Genomic DNA, 15,850 nt, shown 5'->3' with positions numbered 1-15,850 from the left:
GTGCTGGTGCCCGTGTCCTTCTGCTCGAGGCAGGTGGTGTGTTACCCTGAACTGGCTCTGCAGAGGGAAAGGTCTTCGTGTCCTCTGTTGGCTTGGTCTCCAGCATCCAGGGTGAGCTTGAGGGAGTTATTCGCGTGCACAGTACCTCACCTCACCAGTCAAGCGCTTGTAGGTTTTGTTGCTTCTGCCAGATCTCCGCCCAGTTATGGAAGTGGCTAAAGTGTATGTGAAGAATAAGAAATGAAGAGATGAGGTGTATTGTAGAGGTCTGACACAGCTGCAGAAGGCATGTTGTTAAAAATTGAAGTGGCTCTCAGACCTGTCTTCAGCTGCAGTACAAGTACTTCTGAGGGACCTATGGGGCAAACTTGATATGGTCTGAAAGACTCAAAATTATTTAATCCCAGTTTCTCTGTAGTAAATACCTGTGTAGATTTGGCCTTTTGTAGGCAGTGCAGTAAGCATGGAGTGTATGTAAGCACGTAGAGGTCTTCCAGCCAGCACCAAGCACATTGCAGTAAGCAGCAAAGTGTTGCTGTCAAATGTCTGTATCTGCACAGTTGAAAGCTGTACTGGTTCTGTGTACACACCAGCTCACTTGGAAGATCTCTGACTTGATGCCCTATTTTTATAGCTTAGGCATAAACTTCACAAGCCAAGAGAGGAATAAATTCATGTCCTCTAGGCATTGAGTAAAATTTTCAGGTTGTATTTTCAGGCTTCTTGCTCTTAAGTTTCATTTGTTTCCCAGTTAAAGTTGCATTCCAAAGTACACATTTGGAAAAAAACCATTTGGATGCTGCATTGGGTTATGCTGGAATGAATGTTGATGAGTGCTTCTGACCCACTTGTTAAGTTCTGTTGATTTGTGCCCCTTTCAGTAAGAAAGACCGCTGTGCCTTGAGCTTGTGGTGTTTACAACTGTGGAGTTGCATTCAGGTTTGTGACAAGCATTGTCTTTGAAGCATATGAGTAGTCAGAATAACTGTGTATGGACAGTTCTGGTTTGGGGAGGAGGGGGTAGTAGATTTGTAGAAAAAAGTCTAGTTAAATCCCATTAGTTCATCCCAATTGTGAAAACTTAGCCTATAGCTTGGTTTACTCAAAACCTACAAGAAGACATGTAAAGCTATGAGATACCAAAACTAGCATTTGATTTTAAAAAAAAGTTTCAAAGGAACTAATTAATCAAGATCGGGAATCATTCACTGAGTTTTCTATTTTAATGTAGTACTTAGGAAACCTTTATGACCAGAACATACATATACAAACAGCAGCATGAAATGGCTATTTCTGTAGAAAACTTTTAGCAAAGAAATAAAGAAAACATTTGAGTTTCTCAGATTTTGAAATTAAGCCAGTTTTGATTGTTTAGTTACATATTTTAACAATGTTAACCTTTTAATTAGATTCAACAAATCTCTAAAATTTTCAAAAGGAGAGATTGAAATGTCATCAAAAGACCTTAATACTTTTGATTAGAGTTACTCTTTTGGGATAAAAAACAAACTCTTGTTCTTGGAATTCTAGCATTCGGGATGGAATAGTAAAATAGACAGGAGGGACCGGGTTTGAATGCTTCCTGTGAGAGCAGCTGTTCCAGTGTGATGTTGGTGCTGCTCATGGGAGTGTTGCAGGACACAGCCGTGCTCCTGCTGCTTTTTTTCAGTTCCACAATAGATGGCTGATGGTTTGCTGATGAGTGACTTTCACGCAGAGCTTAGGATGCTACAGTTTCCATCATGAAATTGTGGAAAAGAACGCCGCAGGGTTCTTCACGTGACCAGCAGTGATACCTGTCCAGCATATACCACGGGGGTTTTGTGTAAGCTGCAGTGAATGGGCATTTTTGAGCAGGGATATGTGCACGTGTGACACAGGGAGGAAGAATGTTGAATTAACTGGTAGAATTGCTTATGATGATTTTTTTTGTTACAGTGTGAGATTGAAATCAGGAGAGCAGCCACCATCATGATGACAATAACTTCTCATATCTGATTTGTCTCTCTATTTTGTTTTCTGAAATTCCCTTTCTTTTTCCTTTTTTTGAAGGCCACTGAAAAGTGTTATGTTCTCTGTGTGCAGTGTCAGCCTGGCAGTGCAAATTTGATGGTGGCTACAATACATCTCCCTTCCTTCCTTCCTTCCTTCCTCCCTTCTCTCGGAGAGTGTTACCATAGCATTTCTCTCCCAGGGACTCTCGCGCAGAGCTGCAGATGGGTTTCTCACTATGAACTCTGTGCTGCTCAGTCGGATACGCTCAGTTCTCTAGAAGGAAAATGGGGAAGAAAGGGTGACTTAGCAACACGGATAAAGCTTTCCTGGTATTTCCAAGAAGCAAAAACCTTTTTTGAAACAAAGGCTTGTTTTCATTAATATGAGGATGGGATTTTTCTATGAAGAAAAACAAATCCTCTTTTTCCCTACCACCTCAGTCTGTTTTCTCTTGTCCAGGGAGATTGATTCAGAATAGTTGACTGCCTGATCCTTGGGCTTATGTTTCTTGCTTTTTCCCCTCTCCTTTAGCTGTGGACGTGGCTTGAAGAGCTACAGAAAGAACTGCTTGATGATGTCTATGCTGAGTCTGTGGAGGCTGTCCAAGACCTGATTAAACGTTTTGGTCAACAGCAACAGACCACTCTGCAGGTTACAGTCAATGTCATAAAAGAAGGCGAAGATCTCATACAGCAACTAAGGTAAAACAGATTTTTATTTAAATCTCTCCTGTTGTTCTGCTGATGTTCTGTGAGGCTCTTTCTATTTTGAGGGTAGAGATGATGAGTAAAAGATATGATCTATAAATAAAACTTGTAAATATTAGGACTACAGTGATCTTTCATGCTGTACTGATGGTCTCTAAACCTCTATTTACAGGAAGCTCAGCTTCTAAACACTGCTGCCACAAGAAGGAGATTTTGTTGACATAAGCTACCTTTTTGATAGAAGCAATTAGGTGTTTTTGTAGTCTGACGTGCAGGGCTCCACAGCATTTTGAGTTCTGAGCAGCAGCCGTTTTATAAAGAGACACTTGAATTTGTTTTGCAGACTGATGAGTAACTTCACTGTCGTAAAAGCCAAGTTTGTGTCCATTTCATTCAATAATTATCTGAATAAATAAATTTGGTTCCCAGCTGCTCTGGTACATGTCTTGTTTGCTGCAGGAGATTAACATGTCTGAATTTTCAGGTTTTATACTCAGGTAAAAGATTAAGTCATTTTTTAAAATTAGCTAATTTTGATTTTCTTTCCTTGCCAGGAAGATTCAGTAAAGTAAATAGTTATCATATGCTACTTCCTTTTCACAGTGGAAGCGTTTGTCTCTGGCTTTCAAATTTTATCCTTCCTGTAAACAGAATGTCTTTACATGCTGAATTGGGAAAAAAATGAAAGTAAATAATTTCTTAATTTTTTTTTAAGTACTAGAACACAGTTTGGCTTTTTATTTACAAGGATGTACAGTTAGCTTTCATGCAATGTGGCTTGCACCAACCTTATCTGAAGCAGGCTTACATCTTGTGGTCATGTATAGCGTCCAGATTGTATGGAGGTTTTTTTCAATAATGCTCTTTTTTCTTCCCCCTTCCCCTCTCTCTACTTTGAATAGGGATTCTGCCATTTCTAGTAACAAGACCCCCCATAACAGCTCGATCAACCATATAGAGACAGTCCTGCAGCAGCTGGATGAGGCCCAGTCTCAGATGGAGGAGCTTTTTCAAGAACGCAAGATCAAACTTGAGCTGTTTCTGCAGCTCCGCATATTTGAAAGAGATGCAATAGATGTGAGTGTTTGCTTTCAGACTTGCACTGCACACACTTCTCCTCTTGTGTGGGAATGTTTATGCTGAGATTGTGGAGTTGCACTGGCATGTGGCTCAAATGACCGATAGACTTAATTCTTACCTGAACTAAGGCTTTTGTCCTGTATGTGAAAGTGTCAGAAGACCTCAGTGCTCAGCAGAGCTGAGCTTTTTGGTTGGCTCTCAGTGCGTCTTTAAGCAAATGTGTGTTAAAATCATGATGCATCAGTTGCTTCATCTGGTAAGTTTAGTTTGAATATCAAACTGCCTTGATATAACTAGTATGCCTGCAGTTAATATGAGTAAGACTTGCAGGCTGGTTTCGTACAAACCCTCTAAACTGGTGTTTTGTAAAAACGCCCCTCTTATTTTTCTTTTCCAAATCAGCAGTCTTTTTTTTTTAGTTGGCAGCTGCAAGTGGTATTTGGAATTCTGTCTTAATCATTGGGAATGTTCTATGGGCTGTCGTTTTTTAAAAATAAATTCTTTTCCACCTCTGAAAACAATTCAATAGCAGTTGTAGTGCTGCACCCCTGCAAAACTTCAAGAATTCTTGAGCCTGTCCTAACTGTGAAGGAGAGTTGTAGCTTATCAGTTGAAAAGTTTGTGTGTGTGTGCAGGAACATGTGTACAAACAGATGTGAAGCTCCACAGGGAGCTTAGGTTAGCAGAGTTGCATTACAAAGCTTCAGCTAAGTTCCTGTGACTTTGTAAAACTACTAGTGCTGTACACAGTGACTGAAATAAGTTGGTGCCTCATAAGGTTCAGGGTTATCCATTGGTAAATGGTCCCATTTGAGTATATAAGGACTTACATGACTCTTGAGATTCTCAAAACCAGGAGTTAGAGTGATAATTTTACCCTTTTGCTTGTATGTGGTAAAAGCTGCAACTGTTGGTTATGAATGTGAGGTAGAGAGGCAGTCGGCAGAAAGCTTCACAGGTTTTTAGTGATAGCATCTTGGGTTTTTAGTGTTTTGGTTTGGGGTTTTTTTTCGCCTTTCTGAAAATCAGGATTTGATGTCATGGCTGAAGTCTGGTTTAGCTAAGCACATTGTTAGGTGCAGTGCAGGAATAGACAGACACAGTTTCTTGATCCTTACCCGTAGAGGAAGTGAGAGTGTGTGCTTTACAGTAACAACAACTCTGGTGTAAAGGAAGACCAAAAAGGGTTTTTTTTCAATTTTGCAATTCACAGTGATCTGTAAAGTTTTCTCCTTTGGCTATGTGAGAGTAGCTGTCTCACAAATGCCTACAACCTTTGCAGGAGTGATCAACAGTGCTCGATGTCTGTGAGATGTTCTCAGAACACTTTTTTTGTGGGACTGGCAGCTGTGTGGGGCAATGCATACCAAGAAAATTAATGGAAGAATTAGGATAAAGGTTTGAGTGACATTCACGATTAAGTTGATTGCTCTGTGCTGTAGGTTACATAAGCCAGGATTCTACAATAGCAAAAGGCTGGTTGCAGGAGCCCTGCTTTGCAGATGTGTTCTAGTCCTTCAGTGCAGCACAGCATCTATATAGGTAGGAGTACTTCTGGTACTATTAAGTGGTGCTGCCCATAGGATTTTGCATCAGAAAGCTGCAAACCCTAACTTCATAGAATCATAGAATAGAATATACTGAGTTGGAAGGGACCCATGAGGATCATCAAATCCAACTCCTGACCCTGCACAGGACATCCCAAGAGTCACACCACGTGCCTCAGAGTGTTGTCCAAATGCTTCTTGAACTCTGTCAGGCTTGGTGCTGTGACCACTTCCCTGGGAGCCTGTTCCAGTGCCCAACCACCCTCTGGGAGAAGAACCATTTCTAGTATCCAACCTAAACCTCCCCTAGCTCTGCTTGATGTTGTTTCCTTGAGTCCAGTCACTGGTCACAAGAGTGAAGATGTTGGTACCTGCCCTTCCACTTCCCCTTGTGAGGAAGTTGTAACTGCAATGAGGTCTCCCCTCAGTCTCCTCCAGGCTGAACAGACTAAGTGACCTCAGCTGCTCTTCATACGGTTTCCCCTCCAAACTATTCATCCTCTTCATGGCCCTCCTTTGGATTCTCTCTAGTAGATTAATGTCTTTTATATATTGTAGTGCCCAAAGCTGCACACACTTGACAGGTCTTGCTTTTTCTAAACCTGACACTTTGCATACTTTGCATTTTGCCACATACAACATAAAGCAAAGTTGCCTTGTTGAAAGAGTTGGTATAATTTGTCTCTATGGCTTGGAAATAAAAATAATGCTTATTTTAGATTGATGGAGAGTCCTTCAGAAAAGAAAATGGCCCTGGCTGCAGAGTGACTTCAGCAAAATGTTGATTGTTTTGCTGTCTCTGTACCATGCCTTCTCTGCTTCCTCAGCAAAACACACGTCTCTTTTCCCTCTCCCTGAAGGCAGACATCTGTTCGGAAACTTCCAGGAAGAAAATGTGGGGACTAGTTCCAGGTCAGTTGTTTGAAAGCAGAAGCTCAGCTGAAGTAACTTGATAATGAGGAGGAGCCAGATGCCAGCTAGGAATTTGCAGACCTTGTTTTGACCTTCTCCTTCCTCCAGGATTTTGTGTGACTGGTCCAGTCAATTAAGACTTGGCTGTAGAGGCAGTTCATTCAGGGGAGCATCCTGTGAGGACAGCTTTTCTCGAAGGCAAGTAGTGTTTCTAGCTTCTCTTACTGCTAGCAAAATTACACAGGTTAAAATGGGACAAAGGGCTCCCCTGGCACTGCAGGATCATACCATGCAGCTGTGCTTCTGGGGACAGTGGTGAGATTTGCTGGCAGCGTTAATTCCCTTCTTCTCCTCATTCTTCCCTTATTATTTGCTGATGAAATACTTTGTTTCTTTTATTCTACAACTTTTCAGATACTCCTGCTCTTCTGAAATTGATATAACTGCAGTAGTGTCTGTTTTGCCCCTTGCTCTTGGCATATAAACTTGACCTTCTCTATCCTCAGCATGATTTTTAGTGCCATTGTTTGTGAGCTATTTGAGGGACTCCTTTGTAAATGCCTGTATTAACTAAAGGAAAGAATGAGCAAAATAATGTAGGTGAAGAGTCCCTTGCTAGTGTGATTAGTAGCATGAGGAAGGTGCGTGTGTGAACCCAGCCAGTGGGATGGTAATGCTGATGGCAAAGTATACAGTCCGAAATGTGTTTGTCTCATCTGTGGCTGTGCATTTTTGCCTGTCTGTAACTTACATGCCTTGAGGCCTGTGCCAGGGCTCTACACACAGCATACCACACACTTTTCAGCTCACAGCTTTATCTCAACTCTATTTTTGGACCATACTTACAAGATGCCTGTTAAATCACACTGCTGAAAAGACAAGGATGCAAAATGCTGGGATATCACAGAAACCTAACTCTTCTCCCTTTCCCATTTTCCCTTTTTTTTTCTCCCCAGCACATAATATTTTCCAGGTCTTGGTGATCACTCGGTACCACGAATGGTAGTTAAACACTTCTGAGAAGAGACCTGCAGTTCTTTATTTCTTCCCCACTCAGTATGAAAGAGTCTGCATCCCTTCTGTATTATACCCTGCCTTGTTTCCTGTCAGTGTTACCTTTACATTTAATAGAATATAGGGATGTCAAGCAGCTCAGGATCTGCACTCAGAACTTCTTGAACACATGCTATGGTAAATTGTTAGCCTGTGTTTATGCTGGAATGTCCATTTCCTGAGAGCAGTATGAATTTGTTGTTGTTACTTTAGATGTCTATTAGTCATTTGTTCTGTTTGTTTAATGCTGATTGTCTTGACAAAACTTTACAAGCAAGCCTACTTGCTCTAAAAGTATTGTCTGTAAAGCAGAACTTTAGGGGAAGCACTGAAGAGTGTGGGCAGAGAGGGCTTAGTGAATGCTATTTTTACATTAACTCTGCCCTCAGATTTGCAGTGGGTGCAATGGCTGAAATAGACCACCTTGCACCACCTAATTACTGCTGAAAAAATATGAGGATTACTGCCCCTGTTAGGAAACTTCGCTGTGGTTGTCATTGACTACTTACCTTTTGAATCAGTGTGGAAACATGCTGCCATTATTTATTTGAATCGTGGGCATCCTGATCTTTTGAAGGGAAAAGGCAATGTATTGGTCTTGTTCAGAGTGTTTCAAGCTGCTTTAAACAATGTGTGTGCCATGATCTTAAGCATGGGGTTGTATGAGAGAGCATGGGAAAAGCTATAATTCTTACTGGCTGTTCGTGGCTGTTCTTTGGAGGCACTATCACTGAACCCTCTTGGCTGAGGCTACACACAGTTTTGACCTCTTGAAACTAGTTGTTTTTCCTATCAAGTAAAGTGAATCTTAGGAGCTAGTGACTACAGTCTATTCCATTATTACAATACTGACACTTAGCCACAGCAGTGTCATATTGTGAGCTTACTGTGTTTTTTGCTTTATTCTCAGTTAATAGTAAAAGAGAGAAGGTTTTGGCATCTGTTCTGAAGGGAGATGGACTGGCTTTGCTTGTAAAACAGTGTCGCAAATGTGCCATGTTAAATCTTAATCCTTTGTATACTGGTGTTTAGAAAGATGGGGAAAGATGGTGTTTTGATGGTGGAGTTTTGCAACCTTCTTTAATGCTCGGATTTCTGTTTGACAAAGTCCAGCTACAGTTATTTCTTCAGGGTAACTTTTGAATGTTATGAAGAAACAAACATTAGATGACCTCCACTGCTTTTAATAATAAATGAACAGAGTTTCAGAGAGAAGCTGGGAAGAGCAGATCTGAGATGCACAAGAGCTGAAAGTAAGCAATTTCTCTGGCTGGACTGTCAGGAAAACCTGAAGTTTCTTTAAAATTTCACGTCACTTAAAAGGACATGAATAGCAGAGGGAGGTGGTAAGACATGTTGGGCATGGACCAAGTAAAAAGGAAACGAAGGGAACTTGTTAAGGATTTTGTGGGAGGTAGAGGGAAAACCACTCACTCATAATGCCTAAATAGATTGTGTGATGTTTAGAGCACATGGAAGATGAAAGGAGCTTCAAGCAGTGGCTAAAAGCTTTGTCCTGTCTATCTTCCTGAATACTTTAGCCATCAGCTTTTCTGTTTTCAGTGTTAGCCCTGACTGCCTGTTTTCACTTCAGCAGAGGTAGCTGAGCAGGTTTAGGGATTGCAAATAGCTACAAATTGTTCGATACCTCCCATCATGACATAGTTCAAAACTTGAAGATATAGTGAATCAAGTAAAATTTTTTGCAGAACACCTTTAAAACAGGAAGGAACTCACTGGTGCCACAATGTTAATACTAATTGCTTGATGTGTCCATTTTTTTTATGGCATCATGTGAGCAGAATGGAAAAAGCCTTCATGAGAGATTGTAGCAAACTACAGAAGCTTTATACAGATGATTTAACTTTGCTATCTCCCCCATTGTGCTTTTTTTCTAGAAGGCCTCTTTTCCTGGAATGTCTGGTTGTTTGACTGTCTCACTAACTTTGGAGCTATTATAGCCACTTGAAAAAGGGGCAGTGGCATCTTTCTTTTGCTGACAACAAATGACTTTGGTTAAATATTTATGGACTTGGATACTTGATTGCTAATGCCCGTTTAGTCTTTCTGTTGTATCTTGATGCATAAATAGGTACTTTCCTGTAATTTAGCACCATTCACATGAATTTGTCCTACTCCTGAAATTGTATAACACTGGAACTAAGCCATACTTGGTTCTTGATATCTATGTTTGCTTTCCCAATGAACTGCAATAGTTGGTGCCAAAACTGTGCTAAAAATTCTGGGAAAAAATTGGTTATTGGCTCGAGGGATAAGTGTATTAGACATACTTTTTTGAAGTAACTGATGCATCAAATCCATGCCATATGAACTCAACCCACTTTGATAATGGGGGTTGTAAGCACTATCTGTTAGCCTTAAAACATGTTTTGTATCCTAATTAAAAGGAGAATTTTACATTTTTAGACAGGCTTTGCAATATGATTTGGAAAATCAACTTGTGTGGACAGACAAGGAGAACTTATTGTTGTGATACATGTGTTAAAAGGCCCCAAAACTTTTTTGGCTACCCTTCTTTGGACATCCTACAGCAAAGAATAAAATCCAGAATTAAAGTGTAAAACTGAAGTGTAGCTGAAAGATATCAGCAAGCAAATTTAGTTCTGGCATTGCAGTACTATTGTAATAAAGTATGCTGTTTGGTTTTGCTGCATTCACTGAGTACCCAGCCTTTTGTGGTAAGTGTGCTTCTCAGTTGTCTGGCAGAAGTCAAAGGTGCGTGTGGCCTGATGCTTCCCGCTCACAGAAGGGTAGAGCTGGCTTTCTTGTAAAAGGGTCAAGATTGGCACAATTGTAAGCTAAGCTGGCTCTTGCTGTGTGAATTATTATGTGGTGCAGTTTGAAGAATTAAAAAGATGTTCCAGATCCACATTTTTCTTTAAAAGTGGAGATAAAAACATGTTGACTTCATCTGTTTCACCAGTAATGTGTTGATGGAGTACCTTAAATTAGGCAGGGGTACCCACAGTGTTGCAAGCATTGGTTGAAGAACTGTAGCAGTTTTCAAAGAGGTTATTTTGGATTGTTTGCCAAAATTTAAAATAAATGATAAGACAGCCCGTGTCTGAACCATGTCAAATTTGATCAGTGAAGTCAATCAGCAGTGAGCAACTTGAATTCCCTATCTCCATCATCAGTGCAACACTGGAAGTAAACTGTTTTCTGTTGTCTAATGGGTAATTGAACATTGTCTCCTTCCTTTTTCCCCCAGATAATTTCAGACCTTGAGTCTTGGAATGATGAGCTCTCTCAGCAGATGAATGACTTTGACACTGAAGATCTTACAATAGCAGAACAGAGGCTCCAGCATCATGCAGACAAAGCCCTGACCATGAATAACTTGACCTTTGATGTCATCCACCAAGGGCAGGATCTGCTGCAGTATGTCAATGAAGTGCAGGCATCTGGTAAGATGGCTCCTTCATGCTATTCTGGGCAGTGACTTTGTAAGAATTATCCAGTTGTCTCTCCATGGGATGTGTGAAAATAACAGAGATGCTGGTTAACTGCAAGCTGGAGACGTGTGGACTCCTTTAAACTCAAATCATTCAATTGTGTCTGTGAGAACATACTGGTACTATGGCACATAATTTTGTCAGAGTTGGCAACACCTGAAGGTGTTTAGTTTTTATAGAAAGGGATTTCACTCAGGAAGTCAGTAAAATTAGAGTAAATAAGGAAGCATTCGTTTTATAGGTAATCGCATCAATGCAGTCAAGCAAAGATTTTCAGCTTCCAAGTAATGTCTTCCTTTTTTGTTCCTTATGCCCCTTCAATTGATCTTTTACACTGTATATGGTCAGGTAGGGTAAGTATCAGACTTTAAAAAAATCACATTTCCCTTTCTAAGAGTGCAAACCCCTATACTTATGTAGGCAAATGCTCCAAGGCTTAGGTTTAACTTGGAGAAGCAACTAGAAAATCAAGTGTAAAACAGTGGAAATGAGCTGTTTGTCTTGGGAAGCTTTGCGAGTCATTCATAAGGGGCTGTCCCGATTGCAGGTGTGGAGCTGCTCTGCGACAGAGACGTGGACATGGCCACTCGCGTGCAGGACCTGCTGGAGTTCCTGCACGAGAAGCAGCAGGAGCTGGACGTGGCAGCGGAGCAGCACCGCAAGCACCTGGAGCAGTGCGTGCAGCTGCGCCACCTGCAGGCAGAGGTCAAGCAGGTACGGCCCCGCCGCCCCCTGGCTCCCTTGGGGAGCTCTGCTCCCAAAAACACACGCGGGATATGACCTCCTACTGCACAGAGTCTTTCGTTGGGAGCAGGGGATGACTTTGATCACCTGGGAAACTTCATCCTCTGTTAATATTAAGTGCATTTTTTTAACTCGCATCACCGGTCGATCTTGCTGTGTGGATCTAGAGCACAGGTCCTGTGAGGAGCAGCTGAGGGAGCTGCGGATGTTTAGTCTGGAATAAAGGAATCTCGGGGGGGACCTTATCACTCTCTGAAACTGCCTGACAGGAGGTCGTATCAAAGTGGGGGTGGGATTCTTTACCCAGGTAGCAAGTGATAGGACAAGAAAAAAAGTCCTCAAGTTGTGCTAGAGGAAGTTTAGATATTAGGAAAAATTTCTTCACTGAAGGGATTATCAAGCACTGCAACAGGACTGAGAGAGGCACCATCCCTGAAGATATTTAAAAGACACGTAGATGTGACACTGAGACACGTGCTTTAGTGGTGGACTTGGTAATGCTGGGTTAACTGTTGGACTTGATGGTTGTAGAGGTTCTTTCCAACCCAAACTATTCTGATATTCTGTAGATACCAGTCAAATATTTGAAGTGTAGAGTGATTTGAACTAATGTTAAACTCGTGCTTTTACCATCTGTATGGGGATGAATAACAATGCTCAGTCATAGTTCCTGCACACTGACCTAATACTTCTTGGTCTATTGTTTGAAACATCTACAAATAATGATAACATAGTATCAACATAGTTTATTTTCCTCGAAAAGAGAAACAAAGTTTTGCTTCTCCTGCCAAAAAAGTGGCAAGTTTTGAGGTCTTTATCAGATAAACACCTAAAACTTTGGTGAATTTGAGATGTGGGCAAAGCCACTGAAGTAGGTGAAAGTTTAAAAAAGAAACAAGACACTAGAAATGGTAAGAGTTTTTGATCTTGCTCACACTTGGCAGCATCACAGAAGTTTGCCATAGTCTGTTGTATTACTGTGGCCCATAGTGAGACTGAATGACAACTCCCAAATTGCAGAGTAGTATGAAAGGGATCCAGCTAGACTAGGAGAGGTGAACAGAAGGTTCCCAAAGTATTTTCAAGCAGTGGTTGGTTGCTCTGCAGCAGCAGATGCAAAGTTTCTGTGTGGTCTTGAATTAAAGGAATGCAAAAAACTAATAGTTGTCTGCTGTCAGTGCAATATAGGCATCAGTCAAATACCTGATGTTCTGTTTCAAGCCTTTGTGTACTCTACTGAACGGTGCTGTATCTGCCTTAGCACTTACTCATCTTGGTAAGTGCAAATTACAAATTCCTCCTTTCACACGAGCAATGGTTGAGATAAAATGATTGCACATCAGGATAGTTTCTGTACTCTGTTGCATGTTATCTTGAGGGTAAAGGAAAAGAGTGCACATCTGCAAAGGAAGGAAAAAATTAAAAGAAATAATGTGAATGCCAGCTGAGGCACTCTCATCCCTTTATGATACATCAGTGGGTTTGGCTGGGATGGGTTAGTAAAAAAAACTAAAGGTTAATTTCCATGATACTGAAATAGTATTCAGTAAAAAACAGAATATAGAACTTTGGTAATATTTCAAAGAGACACTATTTAAATAGTTATTTATATTGCATGCTCCCACAATAAAGTGAGGGCCTTGGTCCACTAGCTTTGTTTGTATGCAAGTTAAACGTGACAAGAAGGACACACATGTTTAAAACCTGTGTTTGGAACAAATGTTCTGTATGTTGGCAGAAACAGGCATATGATGAACATCATGGATTTTAGGGGAATATCGCTGTTGCACTTCGTATGTGATTTGTAGATCATTCTATAAGAAATTTCTCACTTTTTTGAACCACTGCTAGCCCTGACTGAAACTGAAGCTCAAATTTAGATTCTTAAGAAAGGACTGGAAAAGTTTATCTTATAATAAAGGTACAGGTAGTACACTAACCTAGCCAACTGTCTTTTCTTGGTAGACTGGGATTTGGAAGAAAAAAGCATATTCTGTTTTATATTCCTAGAACACACCTCTATCAAGTGGGATTTTATGTTGAATTAAATGCCACAATAGGTGTGAATTTTCAAACAAACGTACATGAACATGTAGCTGACAGAAGGTTTGTGTATTACTTTTCCAGATTTTACTATACAGATTCACCTGCAATACTTGCCCAGCCTGAGGCCTAAAAATTGAGTGGAACTCAAACTGAATGTTAGTATATTGTCTCATAGGATTTCTTTTGAGATCTTAAATGCTTTGAGGCTAGTAACTCCTAGTTTTGTGATTTCAGTTGCCTTTTTAGAAAACCATATCTGATTTATTTTAATTTTTATTAAGCGTCAGGAAGCATGATCTTCTCCTGTCTCTTCTGCACTGGAAAAAAGTTTATCAGTCAGCAGGTCACAGTAGGTACTTTACCTGAGAGTCAAATGAAGTGGTAAACCTCCTCTTCAGTCTGTTTTGCTGCCTGAAGCAGTGAACACATGGTTTTCCTGTTCAGTTACTGTGATTTTTCTGTTAGATTTATTGTTGATGAGCTGTGTGTAAGCATATTTATTATGTAGATGGGATACTGTCTCCATAGCAAGAATTCAAACAGTACTTCCATTTAAATTTTTCCTGCCACAGCTATGTTACTGCTGTTGTATTTTCACACACACACACATACACACACACAAATGTGTTTATATAAAATACCTAAAAATATGTAGCTTGTAGTAATGTGAAGAGATTAGACTGGAAAACTGCAGGAATTTAGACAAATACTTGCAAAGATTCTCTTCAGTACTAGGAAGTGAAACTTGGTGCTTAGTGAATTTTGATCAAATAAGCGCAGAAAGTAGACAAAAACATTCAATATTGCTTCTTCCTTAACTATGGTACCAGTGGCATTGAAGTGGCATAGGAGGAAGCAGAAGAGCTGGAAGACAAACGGAGGTTTAAAGAAAACCTTCAAAGAATTTACTTGTCAGCTTGATGAGTAATAGGTACAGAAAGGGAGAAACCAGATAGAAAATTACAGTGTAGAAAAACCAGGGAAGACAGGGGGAAGAGAATGCTGACTGAAATAAAAAGGGACAGCTGTATGTGGGGAAAACAACATGGAAAGGGAAGTGTGACCACTTTTTTAGAGGGCAGGGACATATGAGTAGGTGGAGGCAGAGAAATATTTATGAGAATGTCTGTCTCATCCAAAACTCCAGTTGTCTGTTTGGCAGACAAACCTTTTTTATTAATCACCTAAAATACAGCTGTTGAATTACTTATTGCTGCAATCACTCCCACATACTCGCTTTGTGGAATCAGTGCTTTACTCTGCTTAAGGTCAAAATCCCTACCAACCTCCAAAACCAATCCAATTGCTTTCAGTATGCTCATTAAGCCTTTTCAGTGCAATATTGTCTGCTGTTCTGATCATGGTGTATATTCTTGGATATATAACTATGTATACATGTATGTACAATGGTGTACAGATACTTCTGCCCTCAAGAGTAACTGGAGCTGCTTTATGTTTTCACTAGGAGATCTTTCAACTTGGTGCTTGAGCTCTGATTATCCCAAAATACTACTCAGGAAGGGTATGCTGGCACTCTGTGTAGTGCCATATGGATATGAAAACATAGCTAGGACAGCAGACTGAAGCAGGTTGTCTTGTGATCATGTTTAGTTACAGTCAAAAATAGGTCCAACAAACTAATCCTAAATCAAGAACTTACCTACAGACTTACCTATTTGACCCTTTCAAGTGTCCCAAGTGACCCAAGTTCTGTTTCATTTCCACACTTTTGCTGATGCTCTACTGATGCTTTTCTAGCCTCTTGAAGGCTGTGAGGGGAGAGATGGGGGTTGTGATCCACTCAGACAGGGAGGTGGTGGGAACATGCCAACCAACCCTGAAGGCAGCACCCCTGGAAGAAGAATAGGCTCCTTACTCACTAGTGCTTATATTTTCCCCTTGAGTCAGAGCAGGGGGACGGGGAAAGTACTGCTGGCAAATTTTCCTCCTGTGAGTTTCACCAGCATGTGCACTTACACCCTGACCTACACCAAGCAGGAGGGCAAGTCTTTGTGTTTGAAATAGCACATTCTGTTCTAGCTGTCTCTGCTGTATATAATGGGATGCCAAGTCAAGAGGAGCTTTTGATTGGTCTTAAGCATTCTCCTTCGTTAAAATTCTCTGAAGAAGGCTAGATGTATAAGAACCCTAAAAAGGTGTGTTTTGTTACACTGTACCTGGAAGAATCACTTTTTAAGGTAGAGGAGGAACCTAGAATTACTTTTGTAAGAAAAAATAGAAATAAAAAAGGGATTTTAAAAGAATTGACTGTCTCTGTGTTCTTGCAGAC

At 40.6% G+C, this 15,850-nt stretch overlaps 1 protein-coding gene across 4 annotated transcripts in view; it reads left to right on the top strand.

The window, feature by feature from the left end:
- Positions 1–15,850, top strand: part of TRIO (trio Rho guanine nucleotide exchange factor) — a 248,434-nt gene that overhangs the window by 121,386 nt on the left and 111,198 nt on the right. For all 4 annotated transcript variants that reach the window (XM_039549487.1, XM_039549489.1, XM_039549488.1 and 1 more), the window contains exons 12-15: positions 2,527–2,696; positions 3,605–3,779; positions 10,527–10,722; positions 11,318–11,484. In XM_039549487.1, coding sequence (XP_039405421.1) covers positions 2,527–2,696; positions 3,605–3,779; positions 10,527–10,722; positions 11,318–11,484 — 708 coding nt within the window. The remainder of the gene's footprint in view (positions 1–2,526; positions 2,697–3,604; positions 3,780–10,526; positions 10,723–11,317; positions 11,485–15,850) is intronic.

The sequence above is a fragment of the Corvus cornix genome, chromosome 2 (assembly GCF_000738735.6).
Source record: "Corvus cornix cornix isolate S_Up_H32 chromosome 2, ASM73873v5, whole genome shotgun sequence".
NCBI lineage: Eukaryota > Metazoa > Chordata > Aves > Passeriformes > Corvidae > Corvus > Corvus cornix.
This window is presented reverse-complemented; position numbering and strand designations above follow the sequence as displayed.